This window comes from Merops nubicus, unplaced genomic scaffold (assembly GCF_000691845.1).
Source record: "Merops nubicus isolate BGI_N331 unplaced genomic scaffold, ASM69184v1 scaffold36514, whole genome shotgun sequence".
In the NCBI taxonomy this organism is placed as follows: domain Eukaryota; kingdom Metazoa; phylum Chordata; class Aves; order Coraciiformes; family Meropidae; genus Merops; species Merops nubicus.
In genome coordinates this window covers 1-10,633 of record NW_008605526.1, presented here as the reverse complement: position 1 = coordinate 10,633, position 10,633 = coordinate 1, and the positions used below count along the sequence as shown (strand labels likewise).

At 50.7% G+C, this 10,633-nt stretch overlaps 1 protein-coding gene across 1 annotated transcript; it reads left to right on the top strand.

Moving 5' to 3' along the window:
• The first annotated feature begins 624 nt into the window (after nucleotides 1-624).
• LOC103772045 (androgen receptor-like) lies at nucleotides 625-10,003 on the top strand. Its single transcript, XM_008939364.1, has 3 exons — nucleotides 625-847; nucleotides 4,217-4,504; nucleotides 9,855-10,003. Exons 1-3 carry the CDS (start codon nucleotides 625-627, stop codon nucleotides 10,001-10,003), a joined length of 660 nt encoding a protein of 219 aa, XP_008937612.1.
• Nucleotides 10,004-10,633: the final 630 nt, after the last annotated feature.

Genomic DNA, 10,633 nt, shown 5'->3' with positions numbered 1-10,633 from the left:
ATCCAGTAAATGTGTTTAGACTTGACAAGAAAACAAACGGTGAGTCAGGCAGGAAAGTTCATTCTTGTCATGTCTAGCAAATCAGGCACTAAAAAAGAAGAGCTTAAATCTGAAACTCTAAGGGCTGCTGTCTAAACAAGTGGAGAGGTGCGTCTAAGATATCTGGTTAGTTTGGCAATAAGTAACAGGAGCTTTCTGCAAGCCCCCTAAAGCAGCTGTGTGCAGGGTCTCCTTTCCAGGGAGCCGCTGGTCCCAGTTCCCTCCTGGCTGGCAGTGAGTGCAGCCCAGGGACAGGGTGACCAGTGCCAGCCTGGCACGGGACCCAGGGCACAGAGGCGGTGGGGCAGCAGCTCCCTGTGCAGTCAGCTCCCCAGCCAGCCCCGGGGTCTGCAGCCTGTGGACAACAGACCCAGTTAGAGTTACTGAGTGGCACAAAAAATAATTCAGCCCCACGAAGCACTGCGAAAGAGAATCATGGTTGTAGAGGGGGCTGTATTCAGCAAGCTGTGGGTAGGTGCCAAGGCAGGAGGATCAGCCTGTGTGTGTGAAGGTGTTCTGGGAGGAACACGGCTCGTGACAGCAAAAACCAAGCGGTGGATGTGTGGGATCTCCTCCCCTCCAGCCATGCCAGTCACCCTGGAGGTTCTGAGAAGGTCTGAGTCCATTTCTCCTTCTAGTCCTGCTCTGATCAGAACCCAGCACCCACAGCCGTTTCCTCTGGTGTTTGCAGGTAAACAGAAGTACCTGTGTGCCAGCCGGAACGACTGCACCATCGACAAGTTCAGAAGGAAAAACTGCCCGTCCTGCCGCCTGCGCAAGTGCTACGAGGCAGGGATGACTCTGGGAGGTACTTTCTTATCCTTATTTTATAACTTTGCTAGTCTGAAGAAAAAGTAAACTGCTGGCTGAGCTGGATTCTCACTCACACTGAAGCTTCTTTGCACAGGGCATTCCCATTTTAACATGATTTTTCCCAGGCAGAAAGGGACATTTTTGTTTATTAAATGACAGCCCCAGTGTTTATCTTCACTGAATGGAAGTGGCTCCTGCACCACTGGTAAAGACCCTTGTTACAGAGTACCCCTGTCCAGAATCTGAGTTTTTTTGCTCAAAATCTGGAAGCTACAGTGTAGATCACTGTGTGGCTCATCTCTGAGTTCATTTGGTGTGAGAATGAGGAAGAAAATACCCTGAAAAATGGGGCTGCTGGTCCCGACCCACGATGAACAGGTCCCTGACAGCAGAGCGGAGTCTCGGGCGATACAGGGGCAGGGACACCTCCCACTGGTCCAGGCTGCTGAAAGCCCCATCCAGCCTGGCCTTGAACACTTCCAAGGATGGGGCATCCACAGCTTCCCTGGGAAACCTGTGCCAGTGTCTCACCATCCTCGTAATGGAGAATTTCTTCCTGATTTCTAATCTAACCATGGTTTGGCAGGGAAGCAGGGAGACTCCTCCAGGAACCTTCCCTTGTCTGCCTGGGAAGGCTGGGACCAGGATGCCACTGCTGCCCTGCCCATGGTATGGTTGGGCTCCCAAGCCAAGAGATGGGGATGCAGAGCCAAACCCAGTTCCCTGGTCTGCAGCCAGCAGCCAGGCTTCCCAATGCCATCCAAAACAAGCATGCTTTTGTTTTTCAGTGCGTTTTTTTCTGGTGAAATTTCTTTAAGTTAAAGACATACAGCAGTGCAACCTTCTGCAGAACACACTGACAAAATTAATGCTAATACTGATAGCCCACCCCCCTTTTCTTTTTTTTTTTTCCTTAAGCTCTTTGGGTCACCCTGACCTGTTCTGCCTGGTCTGTTTTACATTTGCTGTGAATGTCGGTTTAGAGGCAATTGTTAAAAACACGCATGCTATGAGTTTGTCCACAGTTATTTCTCCCACAGTAGAGAGGCAGAGCATTGGAAAAGGCTTCCAAGCTCCACACAGTTGTTTTTAACTGCCTGTTAATTACCAGCACTTGTATAGGGTTTAATAGAGCTGCCTGGGCCGGGCAGAGCTGCGGCTCTTGGTGTGTTGGATGGGAGGAGGAGGTGACACGCTGAACACCTTGTTTAGGGCTCTCTGCTTTGGCACAGAGTGGCAACATGTTGAAGCGCTTCATTATTGATTGAGATCACTCTGACCTGCAAGCTGAAGTCCATTAAACAGGATCTTCTCTCCCAATCAACGCTGTATAGCCCAAGAGAAGGAAAAGGAAAGGAAGGGATAATGCCAGTCTGGTGTGCTGGGTTCTGCCGGGCTGCGCACGGGAGGGCTGCTGTGCACCCTGAGCCTCCTGCCACCTCCCCAACATGTAAAATTCGGCTCCTTTCACTGATGGCAGGGCTGGAGGACCCGTGTAGTAACTGCTGATAGCCTGTGAAATCCCAAGGCGTGAGTCATACCTGTACTTAGTCCTGTTTAGGCCCAGTTGCTGTGGTCAGAGTAGAGCTCATGTCTTAGAAAAGCACTTGATTTGCTGCTGCGGTAGGCGCTGCCAGCGGCGGGCAGTGTAACACACTGCTGCCATGCAGCTGCAGTAGTTAATTACGGTCAGGGCTGTGATAGATGTACCTTATTTTTCATCTTGTCTGTCCTTGATTTCCAGAAACTGGATCTTTATTATGGCTTTGTTGGCTGGATTGAAAAAAATACTTTTATTGGATTTCTGTCCCCGCCGTGGGTGTTTTTTGGCTGTGATTTAATAACCCTTTAACCTTCTGCATAGCCACCAAGCTAAAATTATTCCAGTCTGTTCAGCGATCAGTCCTTAGTGTTCGTTAACTGGTTGCTCACCTTTGCTTCATCATACAGATGTTTTTAGTAAAAATGGTTAATTTTTGTTTTGGAATGATCATAGACATTGACTAGCAAAGAGCTGTGAGCAGCCCTCAGAAGAAATAAGCAAAAGAAAAAAAAACAAACGTTGTTTCAACAGTTGTAAGACTTTTGTGATACCTGGGTGGCTGAAAATCATTCAGTGGTACCATCTGATTTTATATCATTTGAGTTTTTTCAATTCACGTGGGCCAGACAGACTCAGATCTCTAAAACATGTCTGCAGTACCAGTACCATTGCAGTCATCAGCTGAAAGTATCATGCCAGAAAAGACTGATGGCTTAACAGGATCTGGTTTTGATAAGCCACGTGTTGATGTTAATAAAAAATGGGAAGAGCCAGATATAAATGAGGTCCTGCTTCAGCTCCGTGTGGGACTGTGGAACAACACCAGAGGCAGGGCTGCTCTGGAGAGAGCAGGTCCCACCCACTCCCCTGCTCCCCGACACCGAGGGGCTTGGTTCACAGCTGCAGTCTCGTGGTTCGTTGCTTGCTCTCCTTTTCCTTCACTCAGAATCCAATTTTAGGGCAGAGTCTGTAACTGAAAGCAAACTCTGTGTGTTGCAGAGGGCGTGGGCTGGGCTGGCAGAGGCCCCCGAGCCGGCGGTGGCTGGGGGTGTCATGCTGTGCTGCAGCCCTGCTCCCCTGTTGCTCTCCTTTATTTTTATTACTTTTTTCTCCTCCTTTTTTACAGAGCAGCCTGTCTTAATTGCTCGTGCAGTAGATCATCCAAAGTCCGTTACTTAAAGATCAACGTTTTGAAGTGATTTACAAAGCTGCACTTTAACTTGACGTTTTTATGTTTCGCTGCTTGTTTTTCTAATTACAGCTGAAAGGAAATTTGAGATAAGTATCATGTAATGAAGGAGCCAAAACCCCAAGGACAATTGGTTTGATGTTGTATTCTCCGCTTGAATTAAACAATCATGCTTTTTTCTCTAATTAATTAGGGGGTTTGGAGCCGGTAAGGGGTGGAAGCTGCTCCTATCTGCAGCAGCCTGCCAGCCTGTGCTGTGCCGAACGCCGCCACGCAGGCAGGAGATTAGGTGAATGCTGACTCCCAAAGAACTCTGAAGTCACGCAGCTGAAGCTCCTGGTGCATCTTGCAGCAGGCTGGTGTCTGTAATTTAGAGCTGGGTGCACGGGACAGACGCCGTGTCACAGTGACACGGTGCAGCAGTGGGCTGCCTGCGGTCCCAGCCACACCAGCCCGCTCTGCAGGCGTTGCTCCTGAAGCTGGCCAGCAGACCAAGGCCACCCCGGCTTGAGTCTGCTCCTTGTCACTGTGCTAGCTGGGCAGACTCCAGGGAAACAGCTGTGGAACCACCAGCTAGCTTTTAAAATGATTTTTATTCTGAAGCGCCACCCTAAAACGTGTCCGTTCCGCAGCCCGCAAGCTGAAGAAGCTGGGCAACCTGAAGACACAGGATGACCCCGAGGCAGGCAGCTTACCCAGCCCCACAGAGGAGCAAGCTCCCAAGATGGTGATGACACGCATTGATGGGTACGAGTGCCAGCCCATCTTCCTCAACGTCCTGGAGGCCATCGAGCCCGGCGTGGTGTGTGCCGGCCACGACAACAGCCAGCCAGACTCCTTCTCCAACCTGCTGACCAGCCTGAATGAGCTCGGGGAGAGGCAGCTGGTCTACGTGGTCAAGTGGGCAAAGGCCCTGCCAGGTGAGGAAGGAAGCTAACAGATCCTGTCCCTTCCCTGGCACTTGCCAGCCCTGCAGCCCGTGTCCCACCCTCACACAGCTCCTTGAGGGAGCGTCTTCGTGGGGTGTTGTCTGTGTAATGTCTCTGCAAAGCAGGCTGCAGCAGCATCGGGTTTGTCCCCTCTGGATGGCTGGTTGATGGCAGAGGTGACTTGGGTGGTGAAGTATGTAGAAACTTGTGCTTCTGGGTCTGCCCCTGCTCATAACCCCTGGCACAGGGGTTCCTTGTGCAGGAAGGGCTGCAGCTGGTCAGGGCGTTAGGGTTTTGCTCTCTTCCTGCAAGGGTTTGGCTCCATGTCCAGGGCTGCATCCACCAGACCTGCAGAAATCTTCTCTGAACAAGGATCAGACCCGTAACCCACGTGTAGCAGTGGAAAGGGTAAATTCCCCAGGTGAATCAGAAGCATGCCACAGGAAGGAGAAACTGGGCTGGAGGGAGCCAAGGCTGCAGAGACAGGCGAGATCCTTCCTCACCGTTTTTGTATTTCACAGCCCAATTAATTGTAAAATAGCAAAAGAGAGACACAAAATTCCAAAGGGCTTTTTCCTGGCAGTCAGGTTGCTCTTGTGTGACAGGCTGCTGGAACATACTTGTGAGGCATTTGGAGTCGTGATATGGGAGTAGGTTAGGGTTGGGAAGTTTCCAGATGGTAGCAGTTAGCAGGAGCTGTAAGGGAAAACATCCTGGTGATGTTTGTCTCTGGCTGAACACGCTCGGTGGCTCTGAGCACAGGGGTTACCAGCCCATAGCTCACTGCCTGCTGTGCACCGTCACCCTGCCAGCGAAACGGGGAATTGCAGAAGGCTGAGATCACTCTGGGTGCAGCAGGACCCATTCAGCTTCCAGCATCCCAGAGGCTGGGGCGTGGGGACAGTTCTGAGGTGCCTTCCTCACCCTGGCCCTGCTCCTCAGGAGCTGCTGCAGAAAGCAGGGATCCTACTCCTTACGTGCAGGGCCGTACGACCAAAGGAGGAAACAAGGCAAAATAAGTTTGCCATCATATGCCAAAACCTGCTGATGAACTGTAGTTGGATATTTGACATTCCCAGAAATTTGGCAGCCCCCCTGGAATCCTGGTGGTCTAGGAGGAGTGTTAGTCTGAATATGCTTAAATGCAGAGAAGCCCATTCCATTTCTTAGATTCTCAAGTCAGGAAAAGTTCAGCTGGGATGGGAAAGCAGGAACAAATTGCTAAGGACAAGGCTGGTTTGTTTTCCCCAGCTCTCTCCAGCAGTTCCCCGAGGTGCCAGAGCTGGAGCTCAGCAGTAGTAACCACCAGTTCACCACTTGGTCACTCTCCTGATACTTCCCGGGGAAGGAGCAGACAAGGAAAGCTGGTGCTGCTCTGGGTGGTGGTTCGGCACACAGCCCCTTTGCTTTTTGGGTAGATTTGCAGAATTCTTCCCCAGAGGCAGAGGAGTTTGCTATCTATAATTTATTTAAACTATATTGTGGTTAATAAAGCAGATGTGTTTTCAGTTCCCGGGTCTGCAGGTTGGCTCGGCAGCTCAGGAGAGGTGCTGTGAGGGTGACACAAACCCCAAAGCCAAACCCAGACAAAACCCCAGCAGTTCCAACCAGTGGGATGCAGTCGCTTTATTGACACAGAAAGATCTCATGTGGTCTGCTGGGAGTCTGGGGGCTGTTCAGTCAGCACCATGGCTCCCGTGCCCTGCCCCATGGGCTCCTGCTGGGAGTGCTGCTGGTCCTCAGCAGGTCCGCACAGAGGGGAGACGTTATCCCCACTGACAGGGGCGGCCTCAGCCTGATGATCCTGGCAGCAGACTAATGCTGGCTGATAGGTGATTATTAACTTTGCCCCCGGTGTTGAGCATCCCCTGCACCAGCAGTGATTAGTATGCAGCGAGGCGCTGTGGCTGCACTGCTTCCAGCGAGGTCTCAGTGATAGCCTAGAAAAAAGACTGCGTCAGCTCGGAGCATTCCTGAGTCCCGCTCGCCTGCAGCAGCAATATCAGCCTCTGTCTCGTGGAGAAAATGTAATGTATGGCACTTTGGACCCTATGCAATTGAATTTCTGCATAGGAGAAGGTACAAACTGTGGTTTCTCTGGAGAGGTACGATAAATAACCACAGCTTGCCAAGAAAGCTCCTGAAACACAGAAATGAAAAATCTGATTAAATCCATAAAACCTGTCCGCTTCAAGGTACGTGCAAAGAGTGTGTGTTTTCCCTTTTCCATATACATGAATTCAGCAAAGATGTTACAGTTAATTTAGATCAGCACTCAGACACATTAAAGAGCACTTTGCCTGGCAGTAGGGGAGAAGTCTCCAGCTGGTTCCCAAAGCTGTGGGGACACCAGTCCCTAAAAACACGTGTCCTGCGGTGTGTGGGGCAGGGCTGCTGGGGGCCGAGCTGGGGGCATGGGCTGCCTGTGGCTCGGCTGCCACCACGGCAGAGGCACCTGGAACCCTCTGTGGTTTGAGCATCTGAAGTACTGAGATCGGGTGAGGTGTCACGGAGGAGGGACCTGTCTGGAGGAGCTGCTGCAGCACCTCCATGTGCTGTCCCTGGTCAGCTCTCTGGGGGGGCTGTGCCCCCGACTGCGGCTCCCCCTCAGCGTCCTGCCTCACAGCAGATCCAACCGGCCCTTTAGCTGGGAGGGTGCAGTTAATTGTGCACCTTTTTCCATTTTCTGAACAGTAAAATCTCCAGATACAACATGATTATTTGTTTGGATTAGAAACGTTACTTGGTGGTAACATGTGGGGTGTTCAGTTGCTGGTTGGTCTCATTCTGGCACAGCAGTGCATCAGGAGAGGGGATAAGGAATTTATTGCCCAACTATGCTGCTTTAAGATTATTTGCAAGAAAAATGTTATGCATTTGTCTCTTTCAAGTCATTAGAAAATTTAATTTTACCTTTGCTGTGATTTCTTTCTGTAGAAGGTCTCTTCATTCGGGTCTCTCCAAACCGTGTCCTTGTTAACACCAAATTCTTAATACTAAACTTAATACTAAACCAAATCAATTCTAAACCAAATAAAAATTATTCACGCTAAAAATGTAACCAGATCTTGTGGTGTCAGGTTTGCATGTGTTTGGCTGTACAGTGATTTTGGGCAGGCACCCTCTGGGCAGGGAGGTTTCCAGGAGACGATGGGTGTCTGGTTTCTGACAGCCAGCCTGCCGGGGCAGTGACTCCACCGTGCCTCTGGAACCTGCTGCTGCAGGCAGGCAGAGAGCGAACTGTAAGTCGTGGAGCAACAGACCTGCTGTGTTCAAATACCTTCCCTTAAACGCTGGTAAAGCTTGTGCAGAGATTTTTTTGTTAGTGAACATAATTACAAGGTAATGAACGCGGCACCAGAGTCCTTCTCACAGCAAAGGTTCAGAGCAGCAAACGCTTCCACAGATGGGTTGGAGAGCTGATGCTCAGGGGCTGAGGGGAAGCTGGTCCTGGGCAGGAGCTGCTGCCCACAGAGGTGGCTTTGGGGCTGGGTGAGGGGGATGAGGAGGTTCTGCCATGGGTGGTGGTGCCTCCAGCTGTGCCTTCGTCCTCTTGATGCGGAACCCAGCAAAAGCAGGGTGGGTCACTTGTGAGAATTAGGGTTAAATTTCGCCAAACTCGCTGTTCACCGGTGTGTTTTCTGTCTCCAGGCCACTTAGAGAGTGCAGGTTTCCTCCTTAGTGGTAGGGTTTATGAGCCTTGCTCCCGGAGTATAGGGAAGCCAAACGTCAGAGACCTCTGGTCTGCCTTCTTCCTCCCCAGCCTCATGCTCTCCATCACTCCTTGGCTTGCAGTTCATCTCTGGCCCTACAGCACCTCGTGTGCCCAGCTTCTCATCAGGAAGTTCTTGCAGCTCTTTTGAAGACAGAGCATCTGCCATCATAAATCTGTTTGTAGTCACAGGGTTCTCTTGCCTGTGTGGTTAAGAGCATCTTTCCCAGGGAACTCCTTCACCCGAGCACACTGTGGGGTGTGTCCTTGGGGTCCTGTTGGGAGGGTGGCACTGAGTCTTCTCCAGAGCTTCCGTCAAGCCAGGGGAGACATTTTGGTCATCAGTCTTTGGTTTGATCTGTTCTTCTGTGTTGGCTTTGTTTTTCAAAAGAGCATTGTCTGGTAATTCCCTCAGAGGACAACATACGTTTTTCCTTCAAAAAGCAGTTTAAAAAGGGGAAAAAAATCAACATTTTGGATTTGTAGCAGGCTGATGAAGGTTCATCCCCATCACTTGGTGCTGGTGTGGGAGCATTCAATGCAGTACTGTAATTAAATATGAAAATATAACTTAGACTTGTTCTAGAGAATAGTATGGCTGATTTTATAAGCCCTTGGGTTGCCCAGATGCCTTGTCCCTTCTCATGTGCTGTTACAGAGTTTCACTCTGGCTGCTGGAAGGTTGATGTTCTCCAAATGGGAATCACCTCTTTGGGTTTGGTAGGATGCTACTTGTGCTCAAGCTTCAGGTTTTTAATCTGGTGATATGCAAGCTGAAAGGAAAACATACAAGTATAAAGCAAGTTTAGTCAACAGTAAAACATTGTGCTCATTTGCAGTTGACAGCTTCCCAGGCAAGAGACAGACTCTTGCCTCAGTGGATTACAATTATATGCAAGAGGTGTTAGAATTGCTTTAATAATTGATTGAAATAACATACAATTTTCTTGAAATCAGGTTACATTTGACTAACTGCAAGTATCTGGGAAAAAATTAGTGTTGGAGATGATGTTTGTGCATGTGTTGTAAACAAGGCTGGGATTTAACTGTGAACTGTCATCTGGGAACACTAAGTTGAGTTTAATTGGTACTTTTGTGTAGCTTGCATTCAGCAGAGGCTTTGCTCTTGTTTTCATAGTTAGCAGATAAACACATTGTGCATTGACAGGAACTGCAGCAGTCTGGTAACTGTGGGATGAGGCCTTGGGGTTACTTCCTGGCTCTGAGTGTTAGACTTTAGAATCCATTTGCTTAAATTTGGTAAAGCCCTAATGAGTTGAAAATAAAGGAAGTTTTTTGTCTTACTTCCTTGAGTGCCAGAATGGCACCAAGGGAGGAGGCAGGTTAAGGAGGGTGTTTTGCTTTATCCCCTCCTGGTGTCCTGGGGTCCCTTCCTCCTCTCCCAGGTGCTGCGTTGTGCTTTGGCTGTTCCTGGAGGTCCCTCAGGGTGTGGGCCCCCCCCTGCAGACGCCGGGGCTGTGTCACCCAGCCACACGTGTGGGTGTCCTGGGACGAGCCGAGGTGGGGCTGTGGAGCACCTGCAGGAGAGCTGGAGTCTGCTCAGGACCAGTCCTGGCAACTGCAGAGCCCAGCAGTAACTAATGATGTTCCTCTCTGGTTTTTCACCAGGGTTTCGCAACCTGCACGTGGATGACCAGATGTCCATAATCCAGTACTCCTGGATGGGCCTGATGGTTTTCGCTATGGGCTGGAGATCTTTCACCAACGTCAACTCCAGGATGCTTTACTTTGCTCCAGATTTGGTCTTCAATGAGTAAGTGAGAAATTACACCCGCCCACTGTCGTGCTTGCTCTGGGTCAGACTAGGTGAGAAATGAGAACAAGACGTGGGATTTGCTTCCCTCACTGCTTATGAAGTGCACAGCTTGAGGGAGCAGAGCTGACCCACACGGCGCAGGAGGGCCCTGCTGTTCCCCTCTGCGTGCTCTGCAGGGATCTCCAGGAGCAGTAAGGAGAGCTGCAGTGTCTCTCCTGGTCCTCCTTCGCTTTCCCTCAACCTTCCCTTGGGTTTGACTTCCATCAGGGCAGCAGCAAGTGCTGGTGCTGGGTGTGAGGGGCTGGTCTGTACAGACCTGCCTGTTTTCTGAGGGATTGGAGTTCCTGTTTGCAGCTGGAGTGAGCAGAAACAGAAACAAGCGTTTGTTGTCAGTCCCTGGTGGGTTCTCTCTGATGTACTGTCAGCTTAGAGTCAGGGGGATTTGTTGACACTGAGGTGGAAGAGGTTAATACCGCCGGGGCCCAGCCGCAAGCAGGCGCAGAGGCCCGAGAGCCCTGGGCTCTGGTGTCCCCACGGCTGTGGCGAGCCCCGGCGGGAGGTGGGGGGCAGAGGCCCCTGTGGGAGGAGGGGGGCAGAGGCCCCTGCGGGAGGTGGGGGGCAGAGGCCCCTG

Excerpts from the sequence above, each read along its gene's own strand:
- LOC103772045 (XM_008939364.1), top strand. The coding sequence starts at position 625 with ATGCCAGTCACCCTGGAGGTTCTGAGAAGGTCTGAGTCCATTTCTCCT. Across the intron at positions 848-4,216 it reads GGCAGGGATGACTCTGGGAG|CCCGCAAGCTGAAGAAGCTG; the intron begins GTACTTTCTTAT and ends TCCGTTCCGCAG. Across the intron at positions 4,505-9,854 it reads GTGGGCAAAGGCCCTGCCAG|GGTTTCGCAACCTGCACGTG; the intron begins GTGAGGAAGGAA and ends GTTTTTCACCAG.